The sequence below is a fragment of the Channa argus genome, chromosome 19 (assembly GCF_033026475.1).
Source record: "Channa argus isolate prfri chromosome 19, Channa argus male v1.0, whole genome shotgun sequence".
NCBI lineage: Eukaryota > Metazoa > Chordata > Actinopteri > Anabantiformes > Channidae > Channa > Channa argus.
Genome location: NC_090215.1, coordinates 9253070 through 9277604, shown reverse-complemented (window position 1 = coordinate 9277604; position 24535 = coordinate 9253070). Strand labels below are relative to the sequence as shown.

The window sequence follows — 24535 nt, the reverse complement described above, 5'->3', positions numbered from 1 at the left end:
TTAGCCACTGCTCTCAGGTCAAGGTTTATGTGAGCTCCCTGGTGGTGTGTGTGTGTGTGTGTGTGTGTGAAGGAAGTAAAGCTTATATCAACCTAAGGGCAAGTTTACCCAGATCTGTAAAGGTCAAGGGGATCGTGCAACAGTTTGGCCTGTAGAGCCAGCAGCAGGCACAAGTTGTTCCCTATACAAAAACAAACGCTATGTCCCAAGAAAGCTCAGCTGTCTCAGAGCTTGTCCCTTAGTCATCCTCTTTAGATTCTTCAGTTTATAATATTCACATAAAAGGTTGATTCATAAATACACAGTAAGAATACTGTGTGCAGTTTACTGAGATACAGATAAGGTATTGAAAGTCCTGGAGAAAGTCTTCAATAGATGTATCTCAGTAAATTCGTCGTGTTGGTTCCTGGAATTATGTTACGACAACAATTATAATTCAGCGTAACCACTTTCTTTCAACCTTTCTTGTATGAAGCTTGACTAAAGGATCCTGTTTTTACATCTGGTTATGTATGATAACCATTCCACAGAGTGGAATGGCCAAGGAAATCAAGCTGCAAGAGCTAATAACTGTTTTTAGGGTGTACTGAAGTAATTTAATATTAGTATGGATAAAGTAATTATCTAAGGGTGGTGAAGATGTAACTGATGATAAATTGTAACTAAATTAGGATTTCATAAAAAAAGAAATTGACAAAAACAAAAGTTATTTTTACAGAGATACACTTTACATGGTTAAAATTGTAGTTTTCGCGTTTCAGCACACTACACTCACTAATCCATAATGACAAAGTGAGACATTGCATTTGCCAGTCTGTAAAAAATCAAAAGCTGAAATATCTTATTAGAAACATTGATTCAATACTTGTTGTACTCCAGTGGAAACAGTAAAAGTTCATCTTGGTTAGATTGGGTAAATCTTAAAAAGCTTTGCACTCTTTAGCACAGTTTATCCCTTTATTCCTGGCAAGCATCAGAATAGATAGAAATGTAACAAAGTTCACAAAACGTGAAGAGGTAAAGACTCTGAAGCCACTGTGTGTTGCATCATGATGCATTGCTCTCTCTCTCCAGTTTCACCACCGATTGGCACCAAAGGTTTAGAATAACTGTAATCAGCTTGTTCAACACCACAGGCTCTGTTATTTTAGAAATGCAATTTCCAGAAAAGTTGGGACCAGAAACACTTTTTTTAAAATTAGCATAAAACTAAAATCTTCAAATCTTTCACATTAGACATTGGACTAGAGACATATTTACCGCTGTGTTACACTGCTTTTCTTTGTAGTTAATTTCTTTGGTTTTAATTACGCTTTTTAAAAATACACTAGCTGTTGCAGAGAAATGTTATCAGATAAAGGTTCAAGTGAATCAGCAATTTGCAGATTTTAGCTTTGGTTGCATCTCAGAAACAACTTTTTTTTTCTGGAAATAGGGTTTGTAAATGTGTAGTCAGTACATGCAAAGGGTTTTCTTTGTTGTATTTCTATTACTTTCCAAAGACGACCGCATTATGATTCAATACTAGCTTACATAGAATTATTAGTAAACAAAACTAAAATATTTTTCATAGTTTGTCCTCTCATTTATGTGATTTGCACAGACCAGAACTGCTGTGGATTTCCTATGCTTTTACAGATTGAAAATCAATATCACGCGAAGGCCAAGATGTCAAGAGACACTCACTTCTAATAAGAAGCTATCATTACATTACTCCACTAAAATAAATGTTTACTCAGACATGCTAGCTAAGCATTACAGGCTACACTCTGGAGTTTGCTCACTGTACCAATACAAAATTTAGTCTAAAGATTTCACAGGCCATTCAAATAATCCCACAATGGTTGCAGAACAGAGCAAATCTGAGTATACACACATTCCCCCGAAAATACAATTTTGTTGATAAATCTGTCACTTGCTATCAAAGGTAAAGAATATGCCTGAGATTCCCTGAATAGTCCAAGTTCATGAAACACTTTCCCCCTATTCTATGGCTTCTTTGGTTTAGGCCTCTCAAAGGAGGATATAAAAACAGCCCCCAGATATCTGCATTTTAAAATCCCCAGTGTCCATAGTTAGCATTTCAGCATATTAATTATAAATGCCTTTTGCTGGAAAATCTACGTGCTAGCTCAAATGCTTGGATTGTGTGTGTTTGTGTATATGTGTGAGGTTGTGGTATTTATGCTGTCTGGTACTTTTAAAAGAATCCCAAGGTGACATTTCTTTGAACAGAGTGCACGAAAAGCTGCACACCTACTCGTGTGTGTGCGGCGAGGTGAGGGTATGTGCGACGAAGGGTTATCTGAAAAGTCACGGCTGGTTGAGTTTGTCTTTTGTTCTCTGTACACCTCTAGCCAATTAAGAGACATGACTGACAAATCTACTCCCTCCTCCTCACCTACCCCTCCATGTGTTCTCCTTTCTCTTTTTTCTCCTTTGTGTCTCCTCTTTATCCTTTCTCCCTTTTACCATACTTGACTCGGGTTAAGTTTGTATTGGAAATGACCTTCCAGTGATGTGAACTTTTTAACAACATCAAGACCACCGCTGCAACAAAGTCAGAAACTCGAAAGGCAGTTTTTTTGTTCCTCCCCCTTCCTCAGCCAAGCTAAAATGCACTCACACCCACACTTGAGGGTTTAAATCCAAACGAGTTATTTTTTTCCTCGGGGCATTTTGCACTAAGAATTTCATGAAAGCTTCTTCTTTCTTCTTTACTGTGGCCTTTTCTGGCCTCCCCTTGCATTCACAAAGTATCAGGAAAGGTGTATTGGGAAAGATACAAGCTTTATTAGATATGCTCTGTTGCGCTGCACAGAAACTGGGATCCAGTTGGGTTGAATTTACATAAATACAGTTTAGGAAAGAGGGAAGGGAGCATTGTGATCACAGAGTGTTGCTTAAGCTTGCATATGGCATATTGGCTTTGCTACGAAAGGTAACAACTTTAAAAATGCATGAGAAATCATTCATAAGGGCAGACATGAAAAAGAAAGATAAATGAGCAAAGTGTGAAGGCAGGGGGGAAGAGAGCTTGTGCTGTAGTCTATGCTCCATTAAGGCTTTTCTAGGATCACTATTTTTTTTTTTTTTTTCCCCATTTCCTGCAGATAGAAAAATGACAATTCCAAAGTCTTAGTCAGGGGATCTGCATTAGCAGCAGAGCAAAAGAAAAGTTAAAAGCAAGATGGATGGCAGGCTGAGGAAAGAAATAGATTTGAAGAAAGGACGCACCCTGGGAAAGAGTCTTTGACACAAAAGCGTGAAGTAGGAATGAGAGTAACAAGAGGATGACAGGTTATTTTCGTTTGTGCTGCTTTGAAAAGGGCTTTCCTCTGTTGTCATGTAGTTACAGATGGCGTGTCACAAAGGTCAAGTTATACAGATGAGCCATCGATGAGATGTGTGCAAGCCTAAGTGCACAGATTTCCCTTTTTTAATGAATAATAAAGACATTGTTGTGACCCTGGGTCGAAGAGAGCAGAGGCACTGTAGTCGAGGTAAATCGCTGCTTAATGTGAATACACATCATCAATGCTGTGGTCAGGTGTTGATATCATCTGATGCTCCAAACAAACCACTTGCTGCTTAACTGGATCGAGGTGGGAGTGTTTCAAATTCCCCTGAAACGAAAACTCGTTTGAAACGGTTTCTGTTTTTAATCTGTGTTATTTTCCTGTCTCCATGTGGAGCATGATAATGACCTCATTATCACGGCTTTGTTTTAATTTTGGTCTTTATTTAGTGCCACAAACAACAGCCTCTGTCTACATTTAAAAGGCATTGTCTTGTACATGCAAATAATAATATGTTCTGCCTTTGCTCTTTGGTTTTTATGCTCTATCAGTTGTCTGTGTCTTCATCTGATGTTTTATGATTCGTACCAGCATGATTCATCATATTCAATTTTCTTTGTATCTCCTTCCCCAGGCTTGCAGAGGATCTGTCTGATCATTCTGAATCAGCCTCTGGATAAGGACTACCTACATATCCTCTGGAGTAAAGGTAGATATTTCACACATCACCGGCACAGATCACAGATCACCACAGCTCACTTACATCCCATCTGCCTTGATTTGCACTGAGCATGTATTCCCCTGTTGTGTTTTTGTTAGACTGTGCTCTCTAGCCTGCGTAGCCTCCATTATGCAAAATCTTAATTGCTGCCATGTCACTGAATATGCCCCCTCCCTGACCTCTGCCCACATTCCCTGTGAGATGGGTTTTAATGAACTTAAAGATGACATTATTTTTTTGAAGAAAATAATAAAGGTGACTTCTTATTTAATTTTTTACTGACTGTCTGACCTGAACAATTATTTTGTTCAAAACAAAAATTATTTAGAACAATAGGCATTTCATTTGCGCGCACCAATTCATTTATGATACGATTATCAGTAGCCGAAAATATATAACAAACTGACGCTGTAGGAAACTAATAAATGACAGTTGCACCTGCACTAAAGAATATGAAATAAGCCTGGATCAGTGTACGAGGCCATCTCACTCTACAGATGAATGCAGTTTTATAGGATCAGATACTCTATAATTTATCTTCTAAGGACTGTATTCCTGTCATCTATTATTTTTATTAGTCTTCGGCTTTCACCACCCAAGCCATATGCTCAGCGGTACAATTTGCTTTTATTTATAGACACCCAGTCCTATTTAAACCACTTTTGTAGCAGTTGTAAGGTCCAGAAAGGGTAGAAAAGGATGGCACTTTTTGCACATCAGTTCACATTAATTCTAGTGTGTATGCATTCACTTAAAAAAATATGAACAGAGGCGATACTAGAAAGTGTCCACTTCATTCAGTCGGTGGGCAACAGTGTCGTAACAAACAAACCCACTAGACCCTAGGACCTATGCACTAAGAATGTGGGTGCTTCAGTCATAACAAATATACGGTCAGCACTGACTCTGAGCTGTTTCCTAAATATTTGAGGCATTTTGCAGTTTTTCCTCAATGAGCGAAAATGGTCTGGTCCAGGTCTGGGAAATAGGATATACTATACAGTTCTACCCTTAGTTTTCCAATTGGTGCATAATACTTTGTGAAGTTAGCAAAGAGCAGAATTTTCTGTGGAAAATGGGAACAATTTAAGGAGGCTAAACATTATGACAACTCAAAAACAAAAGTTCAGGCTCATTGTCAAGAGAGGAAAAATAGGGATTTAAATGAAAGTAGAACTCCAGACTCCCTAAGGTGTCACTTATGAGATGCATTGAAGCAGAGGGCTGTGATATATTAAGAATGCAAAGCTGACTTTGAACCTTTAATTCAGTCAGTGTCATCTCATCTCATCTCATCTCTCGGTATCCTAGAACATTGGCTCTAAATCTGGTGAATTGTTCAGAAACAGCATACCTAAACAAGAATAACTTGAACCAGCTTGTGCTAAATTAGTTATGTTATTGTTTAGGAAGGCTGGACTGAAAAGAAGTGACATGGATCAATAGGTTTAATGCTTAGACCATGAAACAACAGCGAAAAAGCTGTAAGAACACTAATTTATGTAATATAATTAATGTAATTCAAAACTTATACAGTCAGGCAACAAGGTTAGTAAACAGTAACTTTGAAGACAAACTTGTGATTAAAACCATGTTGCACTGAATTTTAATGAACACAGCTTTGATATTCTTATCAACTAAGGAAAAACCCAAGAGGCACCTGAGCTCTTTCCATCGCACAGCAGTCACAGACTTAGATAGATGCTGCACTCTTGGTTTCTGCCTCTTTACTAAAGGACCTCTAGAAAATGTTTAATGATAATAGAGAAAGTAATTTTCTCATCTGATTTCACACCAAAGGTTGCCTGTTGCCCCAAGGTAAAAATTATTTTGCTCATTTATAAAGGGGGAAGATAAGAAATAACACAAAGAAATATATATAAAACAGTCAGTTCATCATCAAAAGTAATTTGATACCTGTTACATATAAAGTGAATCTTCTAAGTGATGCTAAATTTCATTAAACTCACACTCTTGGATATCCTTTTGCTGATGACTGTTTCATCCATTTAATAATTGCAATTTTTACCACTCTGAGGTAGATGTGCATATCCAGTATGTTTTGGGATCTTAGACTCGGACTGCCTGCCTTTTATATTAAGAAAATGTTTGAAAATTGTCATTGAGATTTTGGGTGGCTTCTGAAGTGCCACTAGCAATGCTGTGGTGTGCATGTCAGAAATTGGTAAGTTTTCTTGATCAGTTTTGCTCTTGGCAGCAGTGCTCATGGGACTTTTCTGGGAAGTTTTGACAGGATGATGATTGTCTGTGAATGACAGATCTCAGATCTCTCACAGTACGATGGTAAATGTGCTTGTAGCAAGTTCATCACTCCTTATTTGATATGCCATGTATTTTTAATGTTGTTTATGGGATCAGCAGATGCCAGTGTGCACACGAGTGTTTAGTGTGTGTCACTCTCCAGATGGTTGTTCACCTGGAGGCATCATAGCCAGCTCTCCACCCTTATATACACCGACATCCACACCCACATACATACAGCATTCTCGGGTCCTCTGATGTGGTGCCCCTGGGCCCCCTCATCACCTGTGGGAGAGGTGAAGCAGCAGGGAGCAGAAGAGCGATGGAGCTTGGAAAAGCGCAACAATGATCAAAGGGAACCACATTTACAGGTGTAGAGCGTGATGTTGTGAAGTGGGATCTAGCTGCTTATCTCACTCACGCACCTTCTCAGTGATCAGTGATTCCATCAGTCACTCAATTGCTCATCTAGTCAGTCACCCACTCACTTGTTCACTTTGTCCAATCTTTCACTTACTTACCAGTTCTTCACTTGCACACATTGTAACAACACCAACAAGTAATTCAATAAGGCAATCAGCTAAGGCGTCGCTAACTAAGCAACAACAACAAAAAAACGTGCCTGTGTTTAATACAAGTGTCTCGTTTTATCATTCGTTGATGTGAAGCACCTTGGTGAAGTTAAAGTCTGTGAACATCACCCATCAGTCCACCAAGTATCAGCCTTGTAATCAAGGCTGGGCTGGTGATGAGGCATGAACATACTTACATTCCTGTACATGTCAAATGGGGTGAATATGTGCGTAGCAGACTCAAGAGGAGAAGCTGATAGTGAGAACTGTTGGATAGAAGAAATCCCAGTGAGACTGTTAAAGGAGTGGGAGAATCATGCAACCTATAATAAAAAGGACGGAGTGGGAGAGTAAAGAGTAACAGAGTGGAGGTAGAAAGACACAAAATATAATGTTTGTGCGGGAAAATCAATCAAATTTGAAGCAATGTGTAGAGAGAAGGGTGGATCTGGAGACAAGGTGACAGATGGAGGGGGAGAGGTGGAGTGATAGATGAAGGGAGGGCACCAAGGCATCATAACAAGGGCAATAATCTTTTTACCGCTCTCTGTGACCGTTTGCCCTCTCCTCTACTGCGCTAAAGCCCCAACTTGACAGGTATTAATCCTTCGCACTAACCTCATCAATACAGACCTGCTATAGAATATCCCACAGCAGTGTGTGTTGGGTGTGTTTGTGCATGAATGTTGTACATGCAACTTTTCTGCATCAACCTCAAGAGTGACATAGATCATTAAAAAGCACTGACTGAGGCTTAGGTGTGTGTGTGTGTGTGTGTGTGTGTGTGAGAGAGAGAGACAGAGAGAGAGAGAGAGGGAGAGAGAAAGAATGCATTATTTCCTGACCACCATATGTATCTATCATATAGATGAGTGACAGGAGGAGATGGTTGTGAAGCCTGCAGGTAGGGATTATTATAGCTAGTTTATTTAAAAGGTCATCTCCTCTAACTGTCCCCACTTGGCTCACATTGTGTCACCATCAGAATTCATTACACTATATATTGCTGTATGTGGTTTTGTGTGTTTGATTTTGTGTTTGGTAAACTCAAAAGCTCTGAGGCGAAGGAGAAGATGAAGGAGCTGGTTAGGCTGGTGCATTCACAATTGTGGCGTACTTCAAACATCCGACAATTCATTGTTTTGAGTGGGAGAATGACAGTAATTGTGTCTTCATTGCCTGTGGATGGAGTGCAGATGGAGGGATAATCTTTCTCAAGTTCAGTTTACCCACTTTTGTCATTTGCTGTTATGAAGACAAATGGGAGTTTGAGAGACAGACGCACCCACAGGCATTTGTGAAACTTTGTCGTATGATAAAAAAACTTTTGAATGAGTCTGACCATGTTTATGAGTATTTTGAAGTCTAATGGATTTGCGAAATGATAGAGGAAAACACTGTTGACTGTTTGTTTTGCAAACAGGAGGGCCATAAAAAATACAGCATTAAACATATGCTTGCACAGTCAAGGTCAGTGATCTTAACACACTTAAGTTCTTTACATTTGCAGATTAAGCAGCAAGGACAAAATATAAAATCAGGAGCTGGTAAGTATAAAACAGTGTGTAGAAAAATGTTTGCAGCTTGAAATATTTTTGCAAATGTCAACTTGCTTTTTCATGTAAACTAAGTTTAGCTTAACCACTTCATTAAATGCAACAAGAATATTCCCAGAAGTTTAGGGTGTAAATGTATATTAATTCTATTAAACTTCCCTATGACTTTCCTATATTAAAATATTTCTCTGCTTATACCTGAAAAAACTCCTTCAGATGACGTCACCTGGAGGAGTCAGGTGATGTCATCTGGTGGACTTCTGGAAGAGCAGGTTGACCATGATTACAAACTACATAGTAGCTTGCTAGTAGTACATCCATGTTTGGACAGTGTTTCTAGTAGTGTAATTACTTTTCTGCCATTTTTGTGTAGTTACAGTAACTACTGACCTAACTAAAGCATTTTGGGCCATTATTAATTAGTAAAACAACTGCCTACATCTTTTGAAAGCTTGTGCTCAAGTCAGTCAAACTGTCAAAAAATGTGCAAGTCAAATATTTTCTTCGGCTTATCCTGTTAGTTCAGTGTTTTTACAGCGGATCATTGGTTCGCATGTTGAAATGGCACATTTTTTCTTTATGCTGGATGCCCTTCCTTTCGCAACTCTCCCCAATTTGTACTGGGCGTGGGACTGGTACTTTGCACTGCACGGATGGGTTGATGGGTTCAGTCTCTTGCTAGGGACACTGCAACATGCAGTCGGGGAGATCGAGTTGTTCTCCCAACTGAGCAACCGACGCCAGTTTTAGTTGCAGTTACTTATACTTTTTTAGCATTTCAATCTGAATTTGTACAACTAAACTTGGTTATATGTTTCAATTGGCCATCAACATATTCTTGTGACTAGAGGAGTATTTTACTTTTTTGCTTTATATGTGACCTGTGAACCAGTAAGCAATTTTTGCAGGCACAGATTTATGGGTTTTGTTATTATGTTTTATCACATGAACATTGTCAAAACCATGTACATTGTTTAATAATTTTTACGAAGTTCATTGAACTACTTTTTCTCACTGTATTGTGCACTATACTGTATTAAAAGCAGTTTAATAGAATGATTGGGATTTTGTTTACCACTGTTGTACAATAGGTGCTTTTTAAGTGGGCCACATTCTAAAATATTGTAGGAAACTGTGACATTAGGTAGAATATAAAATATTACAACAGTTTCACTGTACAAAAGAATACTGTAAATCATAACTCTATTCTCTATTAACTCTACAGTACTCTAAGGCACTGCATGCTTATGAATAGTCTCTTATGATTAAAAACCGTTTTTGGCTGACTGATATCTGGGAACACTGTAAATTCAGCCTAAGTTTGTGGGATAAGTCAAAACATTTGATCAGAAACTGTATATAAAGATGTATTGACATCAGTATTTGAGAGCTGCACTTTGTAGAGTGACACTGGGCCTCTTTAACGATTTACTGTAAGTGTGTGTGTGTGTGTGTGTGTTTAATGGCATGCCCTGCAAGCAGAAAAGATGATTGAATCTTAGGCCTGACAGTTATTATAATTTTGTGTTTGAGCATATATGTGTATGTGTGTTTGTGTATGTGTGCATCTGTGTAGACATTTACACGGAGATAATTGCTGATAACTTTACAGTCTGTCACCACCAGGCTTAAAGAACAGTTTCTGTGCTTTTCCAGAAATTGTCACTTGGAAAGTTTTTCAGCCTTTGCACTCCGTCAGAGATAATGAGTCATTTACATTCCAGTCATTTCTTGATGCGAAACGTCGACAGCAGGAGGTGGGGGTTATGAATAAAAACAGTACCTTGAGTATAAGTGTCTTATTTACATCAGTACAAATGCATCAGCAGTCTCTCCCATTTTTAAGCACTTCAGGCAAGGATAGTTGAATTGTGAAAGTTACTCCCCTTTGTTCACATAGTCATTCCAAGCATTAAACTCAGTTCTAATTTGTCGTGTATTGCTGAATGTGAATTTAAAATAGGCTTTGTTACTGTATATACTGCAAGTTTTTAAAGGGGTTGTGCTATTAATAATTTGTTAAGAGTTGTGTGATTTACAGTACAGTATGGAAATAAGGCCTTAAAAGGAATACCATGTGTAAACTTTCACAATCCTTGTTACAGTTCCCTATAAGGGAAGTGTAAACTTTAATATTTAATTTCTCTGATGTGTACAAATCAGTTAATTCAAGTTTAAGGTTGATAGTTACACAGCAAAATCTCCAGTGTTAAATGAACACCCCAAGAGTAGAACAAAAAAAAGCCACTCATTAATTTAGCACGGGTGATTTTGCTGTATACTATGAAACATATCTTAACAGTGACCAAGACCGTATCCCTGCAGTGTATGCTGGTTTATATATTCTTTTCTTTTTAAATGTTGATTGATTAAATTCACATGCACAAATGCTTATTAAACCAGTTCATAAGTAGCTGTAACTGAGGCTTAATATGTTTTGCAACCAAAAAAATTACATTCTCAGTGACTTATTGCTAATGAGGTTGAATGGGTTGTCCACCAATCACAGGAGGGTCAGTCCATAGCTCCTCCCATCCACACGTTAAGGTGTCCTTGCAAGTTGTTTTGGATAAAAGCGTCTGCTAAGTGTAAATAGTTCTGTAGACACAGACACACAAAGATGGGTTTAGGGAACGGACACAGTTGGAGAAAGGAAAGCTGATGATACGGAAAACATGTACAAGTGTTGCTCGTCTCTTTGGTGCATGCTTACATCAGATTTAACTAGGTTCAAGTAGAAAACCATAGATGATTCTTTGAAGTGTTTCCCCCCTGCGCACCAAAACAGGAAAGGAGGCTTTAAAAATAGGCTGTCTGTTTAATTTGAATAGAGCAGAGGCCTTGAAAGAGCATGTGTTTGCAAATAGTTTGCATCTAATTTAGTACAACTTGAATACAATTATAAGAATAGCACTGACTACCTAATTTTTTCTGTTTTTAAATTCAGAAAAAATAAGTGCTCTTTCAAAGAATTAGCTTTTAAAGCCTAATTTTCTTAATCTTAGTGTTTCTTTGTCTTTATGGCATATTATTATCTTTGTTTATTGTGGCGGTCTGTTTCAAACAAATTTTTTCTTTAAACTCTAAAACCTTTTCAGTCATTGAAGTGTTTAAATCAGTCATTGCTCATGTTTTCCCACCCTTTTTTATAGATGTGTGCTGGTGCACTCAGAGCTCTCACAGTCTGATGTATAAAGCAACTAAATCTGCCCTTGCACATTCACCTTCATGTATCAGTGTGTTATAACATTGCTTTTATTGCTACAGACAGAACATACAGCATATTTATCAGGACTAGTACTGGAAAAATGTGATATGGTTTCTACAAAAAGCACTTCTTATGGCCTGAGAATAATTTCAAAATGCTTGTATAACTCCTTGTATACCAAAACGGCAGTACAGTTTTTCTTTTTTATTCACTTGTTAACAAACAATTTCATATACAATAATCTAAGTATTATTAGTATATGCCTTATTTCTTTGCACCCTACTGCTGTGAAATAATGGTAAGTGATGCATAATGTGGGTATGCCTTTCTCAGCCTCAGGTGTTTAGGGGAAGCAGGAAATAATTTGAGGAGAAAATTACACCTGTATGCCACCATTTAGGCCTGACTAAAGTGGTACAAACTATAAACAGTCTGTTGGATGATCCACCTTCACTCAGGAACCGACACACCCTGACGTAAAATGGACACACAAACTGTAATATCAATTTTGCATTAGTTGAAACCAGTTTATATGAGACGTAAACCAGTTGAACTAGGTCCTATCTAACAGGGACTTGTACAAATCAGGAATATTTATTCACTGGCTGTAATGTGCACTATTCATTTAACTGGTTTCAGTTTCACAGGCTAAAGTGTGTGTCTGTCTGTCTGTCTGCAGCACTCCTGAGGGCATGTGCTGATGGAGCTGCCAATCACCTCTATAACATCACTGCTGGAGACAGTGAAAGGTGAGTCTGTTTTGTGTTCACATTTGCATTTGTGTTTTCACACATGTCATTCTCGCTGCATGTGGTTGTGCAGTTTCATTCAGGAGAAAGATGATAAGATGTAGAAAGTGCACATTGTTTATTCAAAAGCATTGTTTGTTTTTGACCAAAAAAGTTGCTGCATTAGAAATGTATTGTGCTTACAGCAGTGTGTGTGTGTGTGTGTGTGTGTGTGTGTGTGTGTGTTTGTGTGCACATGCACACATGTGTGTTCCAGGGGAAGACAAAAGTGTACCCTGTTTATTTATCAGGGCTGTGTGTGTTTTCGTCAAAGTACAGGGTGTTTGCATTCTGCAGCCCCATTTTTCCCATTGGCTAATGGAGGACTGCTGTCAGGATAGAGATGGATCTGGGCTTTACTGGATCCCTGAAGTGTTGAGGCTTTCACATTAACACCCTGAGTGTGGCCATGAGTGTCCATTTTGCCATGGTGTGAATATGATGTTACAAGTGTCTGTTTGTGTGTAAGTGTGTTTCTGAAAGTTTATTCTTGTAATAATAGTTTGTAGTTTGCAAAAATCATTCACACTTCTTTAAAGGGTCCAATATGAATCAAATTTTTTGGGTTAGACTTGAATTTAAAGCGTCATTATAGATTCTAGCAGTGTATTGAAGTGTTAAAAGTTAAATTTGAAGGAAATCTAGCTCTTCCTACACTAGAAAATCTAAATATTGCAATATTTATGAATTACTATAATGTTTATCTCTTTATTATTATTATTATTATTACATTTACTGCATCAATATTACTGCATATTTCTGATGTTCATATTGTGCTTTATGTAATTTTGATTACACATAGTAAAGACAATTTACAGAACAAAAACATTAAATAATTGAGTTGCTGACAAGAATAATTGTGTTCCAGAAGCATCAGCAGCTATTAAAGAGTGATTTAAAAATTGCAAAACAACAAAGTGATACCTCTCATTTTAATGCAGTATTATTAAATTATGTTTGGAGGATAGACAGCCTAATACTATTAACATCATAAACAGGAGGAGGTACACTAGAAGAATTTAATGGCACGCTGCATTATAGACCATTTAAATGTCAGTAATGCTTTTAGATGGGAGTGAGTCTGTAAAGGTTAGAACTAGGATTAGTATTAGTTTTGAGCTAAGATTATACTAGCAGGGAAAGTTTTTGCTGAAGATGAGGTTCTCCGTAATACAGATGTGCATTACACAGTATGTTTTGTGTGTCTTTGAGCATTTTCTAATTGTATTTTCAACATAAAACTAGTCATGTATCTCAGTTACAGAGTGAGTTTGAGCAGGAGCCCCACAGAGGCATCGCTCATATTTCTGTCTGCTTATGTGACACAGCAGATTCATCTTCTGACCCTCCAGTCTGAGCTTTGTCAGCAGCTTGCACAGTTGAGCTGACAGTCAGGCCTCCCTTTTTGCCCTCCCAACTCAAACACAGTCTGTCCCGAAGAGTTATGCATTACACAGGGAGAAAAGAAGAATATCACAAAGAAGGGGAGGATGAGAGTAAAGTGGGGGAATATTCACAGGTTGGGATGTGTAAATCAATCAATTACCAGCAAGTTAAGATGTATTTAACCAAACATTACCATAACTAATGGAATACGGAGGGGAGGTGCAAGTAATCAGTCCAAAGCCACGTTTTATGAGCAGCACAATGTTCCCCCATATCTCAACTAGAGGGAGGTTGGGGAGGAATGCAAAGGAGGAGAAAAAGAAAAGGAAGCACAAAGAAAAAAACAACTGATCATTTGTAAAGTATGATTTTGAAAGCAAGATAAATATGTAATAGGGAGTTTAACTGTGTGTGTGTGTGAGAGAGTTTTTGAAGGTTTCTGTGTGGGTGTATATCTTGGGGCTTTTTCTTTTCCTCCAATTGAGCAGGAGTGAAACCATTACTGGGACAATTCTTCCAACCCAGTTATCAGTGTTTTGAACCTAAGTTCAAAATATCAAAACTAGGATGTTTAGTTTTTTGTTGTATAGATGCAGAGCATAGCCTGCTTAAAAGTCCCAAATGGAAAGTGTAGCTGATACATCAACTGACTCATGAAGGGATCAGTACCTCCCAAACTCCTGCAAGTAATTCTGACAAATTGTGCTTCCTCACTGCGGGGGAACACGTCAGCTTTTAAGATTTCATTTTGAAAAGGGAAGCCAGCAAAAGTGCTGCATAGTCTGTGCGCTGTCATCACTTTGACCACATTCACTACAGTCTTGTTGCTGAACGTGTAAGTTATGTCAGATTTGTTGAGAAAATCAAAGCTTTTTAGTCGCCTTTAGGGAAACTATGCCTGAGGTGGTGTTTTGGAGGCCAAACCAAAATTGAAATATGTTGCATTTTCTTTTAAATGCAAATTGTGTGAGATCTTTGTGAGAAAGCCGTGGCCTTAGCAAGTCAGGTGACATGTTTGCCCATGACTGTGTAATTCAGTGAGAAAATATTGAGGATAGTAAGGTTACTGGTTAGCCTTTAACCATCCCCTTGACTGATCCCACAAGATCTGAGTGGGTAGACATCCTCCCACAGTAAAAGTAAAGGTGCCACGTAATTATCTGTCAAAACAGCCTTTCATAATGAATCATGAGTGACAATTATTTCACTGCACTATTTGGGATATTTGGAGACAAAAAGGGCATAGAGTTGCCTCATAAAGTACTATTCAGACCTTTTCATTTTAGCACACTTTATTTTGCACTTCAATCTATACTCAGGAACCCATGATACTTTTTTACAATACCATGTGCAGTACACAGTGGTGCTGCCCTCCATTTCCTGTCTCTCTTCCATCACAGTTAGTTTTGTAGGTCACTTGAGAAAAGTTTACAGCCTGATACAATCTTTCCCGTATTGCTCAGTTTACAAAGACTCAGCTGAAAAGACGTGCAGGGAGTTAAGTGACAAAATGCAACTTTTTTGATTGATCATTCTGGAATATAGACAAGTGAATGTTGATACAAATAGGATTTCTATTCATAGTTTTTATTCTTACTGTATGATCTGAACTCTGTACAATCATATCCAAATTGTTTAAACTGTAACATTCAGAATATCCTGTTCTTTGATGATAAACACTGTTCACTGTTGCTTTCCCTGCTATCTTGTTATTCCTAATCTGCTATTCTGTCACCACCTGGCAAAAACACTATTCATGACTGATGAAATCATATGCACATTTATAAGCAAGACTCTAATTTGAGTTTGGTGAATTGGCAAAATTAGCCATTAACTACTCAGATGAAAGCTGAGCTTCACTAGGCATTAACCAAATACTCACATGCTTCTGCAACTGGGGATCCCATGAGTAGTGGATTAGAATTGTTACACTTTTTTCTACTGTGTTTAGATTGGACAATGTGACCATTTGCAGGTGTTTGTGTTGGTCTATACAGTTACAGAACAATGGAGACGTGTTAATGTGTCAAGGTTTGACTAAGCCATTTTATTTTCAGGGGATACTTTCTGGGTGTAGTTGTGTGAGGATATGATATGTGTATGCATTTTGGTTTGAAGATCTGTCAGCTTCAGCCAATGAAGTTGTCGAGTGAAAAATACTTACTGTATAGGTAAAAGATCTATCTCTGACATTGTCTATTTGTTTGTCATTCCAAGTTTTCTATATTCTATTAATACCTTTCACCATGTTTTATGTTACCTCATCAGACAGGCCAATATTTGTGTTATTCTTTATACTATATTGTATAGTATTTAAAGATGCCATAGCCTCACTCAGAGCTCTACATTGACTCTCGGGCCAGCAAGGCTAGAGAAGACTGATATAATGCTATTTGTAAGCAACAGAACAATGAACTATTTTTGCTTTTGCTGCTATTGCACTATTGCTGCTATTGGTTAGACCTAAACTGCATTTCGTTGCTTTGTACTTGTACATGTGTAATGACAATAAAGTTGAATCTAATCTAATCTAATCTAATCTAATCTAATCTAAATGTATGAAAAAACACCATATGAGCCATTTAGAGGTCTAGTGGTCCAATCAAATTTGCACAGCTTGGACACTGTTCATATGCTAGGGTATTGGGAATCGTGTGACCTGAAAGCGAGGTTGCAGGCCAGCACTTAGGAGGCTTACACTGCAAATAAAAATGGGCAAGTGGTTTGAGAGAATTCTGGACAGCTGATGACTAGTAACTAACAGCTTTTGCCGCCTAATTACATTTAGTGCAATTAGAGCAATTTGTAATTTTATAATAATATTTATGATATATTTTTGTATGTCATGTTTTTGTTTCTCATCCCAGGTTTTCTGTGTTTTTAGACTCCAGGTGGAGTTTGTCTACTATAGCTTGATTGAGAATTTTCCTTAATACAGTTTTATGCAAAAGTTTGAACAATGTCCATGATTTTTATTTATAAATATTTGGGTGTTTGGATCAGAAATTTCATTTTGATCTATCAAATAACAGATTAAAATGTGCAATATGCATCAAAACGAAATTAGACAGGTGCATAAATTTGGGCATCCTTGTCATTTTGTTGATTTGAATACCTGTAACTACCTGTAGCACTGATTATTTGGAACACATAATTGGTTTGGTGACTCATTAAGCCTTGAACCTCATAGACAGGTGCATCCCATCATGAGAAAAGGTATTTGAGGTGGCCAGTTGCAAGTTGTTGTTCTCTTTGACCCTCCTCTGAAGAGTGGCAACATGGGGGTCTCAAAACAACTCTCAAATGACCTGAAAACAAAGATTGCTCAACATTATTGTTTAAGGGAAGGCTACAAAAAGTTATCGCAGAGATAAGCTGTCAGTGTCCACTGTGAGGAACATAGTGAGGGAATGAGAGACCACTGGCACAGTTCTTGTTAAGGCCATAAATGGCAGGCCACATACAATATTGGAGATACAAAGGTGAAGGATGGTGAGAACGGTCATAAACAACCCACAGACCACCTCTAAAGACCTACAACATCAACTTAATGCAGATGGTGTCACTGTGCATCGTTCAACAATTCAGCGCAGTTTGCACAAGGAGAAGCTGTATGGGAGAGTGATGCGAAAGAAGACTTTTCTGCACACACGCCACAAACGGAGTCACTTGAGGTATGCAACTGCACATTTGGACAAGCCAGCTTCATTTTGGAATAAGGTGCTGTTGACTGATGAAACAAAGATTGAGTTATTTGGTCATGACAAGGGGCGTTATGCATGGCGGCAAAAGACCACAGTGTTCCAAGAAAAACACTTGCTACCCACTGTAAAATTTGGGCGAGGTTCCATCAGGCTGTGGGGCTGTGTGGCCGGTGCTGGTACTGGGAATCTGGTTATAGTTGAGGGTCGCATGGACTGCATATTGCACATTTTCTCTTAATCCAATAAACCTCATTTCACTACTGAAATATTAGTGTCCTTCAGTTATTTGATAGATCAAAATGAAATTGCTGATCCAAACACCCAAATATTTATAAATGAAAACGATGGACATTGTCAGGGGTACCTAAACTTTTGCATACAACTGTATAATTTGGATATTAACATGCTGAGATGAGCTGATGAGCATGGGGAACTATAGGCCTTCCCTTAGGATTTTACATTTCCTCTTCCATAAAATATGTTGTACTTCCATTAGTTTATGAATTTAGAATTGTAACAATCAAGCTTAATTCAAATTACAATGATCTCACTTTCCTTCGTGCTCTCTTTGTCGCTTTAGTACACCAATCCTGGTGTTTATGGTTTGGTGGTGGATTTATGGCGATTACCTTTGGGATTAGATACATTTCTATAACAGCCAAAAAAATCCAGAAGCTATAGACCGTTTTTTTTAATCAATTGTACACAAGTTTGCAACTAAGCCCATCATTTTGTTTTGCTAATCTGTCTTGTGCCTCTTTTTGCAGAACCCCTTTATTTTGAATCAGGACACATTATCATCATACTGTAAAACATCCTACATCCACAAACCCCAAATTTCTCATATCTGAATGAAAAAAGAGGTAATTTTTGAGGGCTTTCTAAATAACCTGTATGATCGCAACAAAAATGGCATTTAAAAATGCAAAAACTCCAACAAAATATTGTCTAGCACATACAAAGAAACAGACAAGTGATGACAAAAACATCACTTGTCATTGTCCGGAGTTTGTATGTCAATGTATGTGTGAATTTTATATGTCCATTCGTATAATATGAGTCCAAGAGCTGAACATGTAAAAGTTATTTTCTTTGACTTGTTTATGTACATGGGTTGTTAATGATGTTGTCTACAATAATTCCTCTCGCACTTTTCTGGCTCCTCTCATGTGATTGGGAGATGCAAGGAAAGAGAGGAGTAATCAGTCATGCATCTCTTTAAATGATGAAAAGATGAGAAAAAAAAGTGTTTGTCATGCAGTGATACAGAAGAAGATGAAAGACATGAGGGAACAAGAGAAAATCCACAAAACAACTTTTTTGATGTAATTAAGTGGTCAGAAATAGAGAGGATATACAGATAAAAAAAAAATATGAGTAGCAAGTTTATTTTCTTCTTCTAATGAAGTGGTTGAATACGAAAAAAATTGCCTTAATTAAGCCTTTTAAAATTAATAATTGCAAAGAGAATGCATGATAAGTTCGGCATAGATGTAACGGAATGCAACATGGGAAAGGAAAGTGTGGGTTGGCAGGGCGAGGAGAAGAAAGCAGGTCCAGAGGATATAGAGAGAGATGCACAAGCAGCCTGACAGACACACACACACACACACACACACACACACACACACACACACACACACACACACACACACGCAAAGGTCACATAGCCATCCCAGCCACCCAATACTCAGACAAACTGGCGGTAAAATGCTCTATTTCCCGTTCAAATTAAAGTGTCAGTTAATATTAATGTGGAAGTGAGGACTGACTGTCAGGCACACAACATGCAGACACACAAACACCATTTACACTCATGCACACAGACGGAAAAACAGAATTTAGAATGGCCGACAGAGTCATGCACACAGGTCATGAAGGGCTGTGTGTGTGTACGCACGCACTGATCAGGCCCAGCGTCACATTTTGTCTGATTTATAGGAATGTGAATTGTGTGGCTGTGCAGTTGTATGTGCATATTGTATGGAGGTGTTTACCGAGGCCCTATTTTTTTTTGTCCATCTCAAGTAGAGTTGTGCTCGATTGTCTTTGTGTGTTTTTGCTATTGTAGGAGTGTGTGTGTGTGTGTGTGTGTGTGGCAGGAGATTGCACACAATTGCAGTGGTGTTTGTTTTGCTGTATCTTGTTGGTGTAAATGGGAACGCAGGAGGAGGGAGGGAATAATCCTCCTGTATCTCTTTCTTCAACCAACCGGAACATCGCTCTCGCCTCTTGCTGGGGAGTGCACACACACAAACAAACATACACAAACACCCAACCAACCATGAAATCGTAATGTCAGACCTGTTAATAGCTCTAGATAGCAGCAACTGCATCCCTGCATGGTCCTGCTCCTTAAATTTAAACACACACACATGAATAAACAGAAAGCTATCTGTCTCTCTCTGGCAGGAATTTGCTACTCAGTTGAAGTTTGTATATTTTGGGTGGTTCTCACTGATATCAACAAGATACATTGTTAATTCATATATCCTGCAAATGCAGGTTACCTCAAACCACATCTGTAATTGGATGAGTAAAATACATAAACATATTTGCATTCAAAAAACCCAAATCATTTTCCCAGTTTATTTTGAAATTGTAATTCACTTAATTCCAATTTTAACATGGTATTTCTGCTAAGTTTATGTTCACAACCAGCATTTGTTCATTTTGGTCACCATTATGCCCATCTTCTGAAGCTAGTCTTATATATATGTAAGCCATAAACCATGGGAAAACAGGGCTCGACAAATTCATTTTATGTCAATTAATGAAAATTTGTGTTTGTACAGATATACACATCTGAAAATAAACACCCACTAGTGCAGGGGTCTTATTTAAACAATGGGGTTTTAAATTTACAATTGGCAGTGAAAGTCCATGTTCATTTGCATTGCCAGCACTGTAAACATAGAGTAGCCAACATTGATTTCACACATGCTAATTGAAAAATACAAAGCTATTTAACTAATGCTTTACATATGGGGTTGATTACTTTTAGTTTTTATTAAAAAGAATAGAATTTATTTACGAGTTTCATTGTTTCAAATAGATGACGTTGTGGCAAGAACCAAATTTATATGTGTGGGCCATAAAGTCTGCAGGAAAATGAACTTAATCACCTAATATGCAATGATGCAGGTGCCGTAGGTACATTACTGAAAGTTGGCTGTTAGTGATGTTTATGTTTTATATCAAAAGTTGCCTGTAACGTCCTCTGTACCCTATTGTTAGTCCACATAAATCATTTGATTCTTAAATATAAAGATTATTTATATATTTGTATTTATATTTTTTACTTTTATCTGATTAAGCACAAAGCAAAATGATACATATCTCTAATGGTGGGTGGAGTCCGAACAGGTCAGTATCTAATGGACACCGGATACATCTTGGTCTCTTTACATGTCTGAAAAAGAGAGACAAGGCGTGACAGGCAACAGCCAGTTAATTACTGATCTTGTGCTTGAGTGACTAAAGAATAACTTTGATTCCAGTCCTGTCATTAGTGTTTATTTGTTGGTTTTTCCCATATATTTATCACATTTCCTCGCATGCACTGCTGTGTATAGTTCTGTATACATATACATTGCTCTTTCTGTCTGTGCAGTTAACTGTGTGTTTGTGTGTGTCTATGTGTGTGAGAGAGAGAGACAGGGCCAGGCTCAGTGCCACAGAGAATCACCCTGTCAGTCTTCATGTCTCATCGTCTTTCCCCGGCGGCATCACTCCTCTCCCTCGCTGCACAGATCAAAGAGCTGACACATGCCCCAATGTCCTTTCTCTCCTTCTCTCTTCTATCTCTGTCTCTCTGCCTTTCTTGCAATCTTAACCCTCTCCCTCTGTCACTCAACCTCCCTTTCTATCGTCACATCCAGGTTTCTTCCCGACTATATCAGTGGGGATTTTGACTCTATTACTGCTGAGGTCAAAGCTTTCTATGCAGACAAGGTGAGTGAAGAAACAACTTGCGGATTCTCTCAGACATACAGGTGCCGATAAGGACACGCATGCTTCCATACATACTCGCACACAAATCAAAGGCAACCAAACTTCAGGCAGACACGGTATAAAAGTTTGGACAAAAGAACCCTGTACTATCTTCAGCCACAAATGTATTTACAGATCTTGTTAGGTTAGTGTATATATTGGACAGTTAAAGAAAGTGTTAAGTGGTAACTTGGGAATTGCAAGGACAGCTCAATCTGAAGAGGCACGTGTTCTCCCAAAATGACCCCTTGTGCTGTGAGAGTATACAGCAAACTAAACCCCCAGCAACTCAACATGAGATCAACTATCGGCTCAGCTTGAGATTGGGAAAACATTTTTCTCTCTGAGTCTGAGTGGTGTCACAGGGTTACAGAGCTCAGCTCACGCTGCCTAAGTGGATAAGTGACTATCCAAAGTTGACTGGGCTTAAATGGCTCTCATGCTCGAGACTCTCCAGGAGTTCCACCTGCAGTGACAAGAACATGCAGACTGAATCATCAAAGTGTGCAGTCTGACATGACTTCAGCTGTCAGTGCTCTGCAAGATGCAAAAAACACCACAGGAGGTGGTCAGACCCACATTTTCCAGGTATACTAAGTTTTTTTTATTCCTAACACAGTTTGTAACAGGGAAATCATAATTTATCATACTTAAAACTGCTTCTCCACAAACAGCTCAAACTTAAATTTTGAGCATCTCGGGCTAGTTAGAGTCAAAACGCACCCATAAATCCAAACCTCACATTACCCATTGACCAGTAAAATAAATATAAATGTAACAGTGGAGATTTCACACAGCCTTGTGGGAAGCACTGCCTGTACCTTAAACACAGCCACATATTATTGCAATTTCTCAATCCTGGATGTCCACAATATGATACCTAAAGCTATAGTTATTTTCTGCTTCTTTCTAGTTCAGTTTATTCTTGACCTTCCAATCATCTAAAATTAAATTAATTTCTAAAAGCTATGACAAGAAGTTGCAGAGATATTGTTCGTTGTTAATAAATCACAAGCAAAAAAGTTTGTTTGTTGAGTTGACCTGATTCCTGGCATGTAGAAGCTAAATCTACACTAAATATATTGTGAGGACCTGCAGATGGGTAACATACAAAGATTCCACATACCATTGTGCTGTAATGTAGATGTGGAAAGAAAGATTTATGTGCTTATTTAAAATGCAATTTAATACGATATGCAAATTTTCCTAAGTAAACAGTATATGAACACACTTCACCTATAAGCCAGTACCACCTCAGTTTTCTTATGACATCATCATTATTTTAACCTTGACGGGCCTGTGTCCCGAGCTGTGCAAGAGAGTTGCTCACAACTGAACTGGACAAGGTCATTAAAATAAAAAGAGGTCTTTCAAATGTTTATAACAAGCAAAATGTCAAACCACAACACTGGAGGAGAGGTGAAACTTGATTCGATAAATAATAAATACAGGCTAAGGTGTCACAAACACATACACACACACACACACCACAGAGGTATGACAATACACTGTCTGTGCTGTGTTACTCAGTTTTACTGTGATCAGACCCCTACTGGTGCGCACTGTTAACAGTCGTTGCAAGGTTTGCCTTCAGCTGGGGCACTCTGCTTCTTCTCACCCTTTTCTTTCTCCTTGTAGCTTTCTGTCGTATTAGTTCTCTCTCACAAATATCATACAGGCTGCATAAAAAACGAGTAGTGCCTTTTTTTCTTTGAGAGGAAATGGAGTGCTATGCTAATGCTTTAGGAGCAGAACAATGGGAAAGTTTGAGGCGTTCCTTCAGAGATTTGTCGGAAATGGTGAATAATTCTGCATAAAACGAAGGGAGAGAACAGAAGAGCATCTGCAAGGGAGTGAGAGAGGCAGAGATGGAGGGATGGGGGAGGGAGAATGGAGCGGATCAAACAACACAGCGCACAGGTTTGTGTGAACTGAATGCTGTGTGTGGGTGGGTGGGTGTGTGTTTCAGCAGGTGACAGTGTGTGAAGATAGAAAGACACAGGGAGAGAAAGTTACAGCATGGTTGTTTACCTGGATGCTGTAGTTTAGGGCCACTGAGTGGAACCTCTACATTATTCAGCAACGCAGTCTTCAGACAGCCAGACAACAATACAACACTGATTTATACCGCTCTTCATCTCTCTATCTTTTTCTGCTATCCCCTATCCCTTATCTCTGCCTGGGTTTTTGTTTTGTTATGTGTGTACATCTATCTGATTGTGGTTTGTGGCTCGTGTGAGTTTCCACTCGTCTTTATGTGTGCAGGGCTGCAAGCTGGTAGAAACAGATGACCAGGATCTAACAGACTTCACCAAGTGTCTTCAAATCATGGTAGAGGAGATTCGGACAAGACGGTTACAGGTAATAACACACACACACACACACACACACACACACACACACACACACACACGGTTTCATTCAAACACAATTAGTAATTAGTCCAGACATTTTAATTGTTAAGGGAATAGTTTAGTATTGCGGGAAAATATGGCTACTCACTTATTAACAAAAATTATGAGAAGGTTGACGTTATAAAGACAGGAAGCAGGGGAAAACAGCAAGATATGCCAATCACCATCTCTAAAGCTCATTAATAATAATTTGTTGGGTTTTGACTTTACTTTCTTTAATGGGTTAAAACAGTCAAACTACAATATGTAGTGCTAGTAAGTAGGTTTTTAATATCTAACAAAGGGGGGATAGGCTTCCAGTCTTTATGACAAGGCAACTGTCTCATGGTTGCAACAGTATATGTAACAGATATTCACTGATCAGCCACAACATCATCTGATGGTTTTAATTAAAAAATTCTGTTTTAGAAAATATTTTGACTAATAAATGCTAATGGGTCATAATGAGATAACCACCTGTCGCACAAATCGTGGTTTATGTGATTTATTCAGCTCCACCTTTTCCTACAGTGATTTTGAACCCTTTTATATTTAATCATTACCGTACATGTTTTTCCACAAGTACCATAAACATTCATCCATCTCACATTATCCCAGCTTTCATTGGGTGTGAGGTGGGGTTCACCCTGGGC

The 24535-nt window shown here is 38.3% G+C and overlaps 1 protein-coding gene across 2 annotated transcripts in view; it reads left to right on the top strand.

Moving 5' to 3' along the window:
• Positions 1-24535, top strand: part of tpk1 (thiamin pyrophosphokinase 1) — a 56776-nt gene that overhangs the window by 3875 nt on the left and 28366 nt on the right. For both annotated transcript variants that reach the window (XM_067486405.1, XM_067486406.1), the window contains exons 3-6: positions 3934-4008; positions 12298-12367; positions 21378-21450; positions 23755-23850. In XM_067486405.1, the coding sequence (XP_067342506.1) occupies positions 3934-4008; positions 12298-12367; positions 21378-21450; positions 23755-23850 (314 nt within the window). The remainder of the gene's footprint in view (positions 1-3933; positions 4009-12297; positions 12368-21377; positions 21451-23754; positions 23851-24535) is intronic.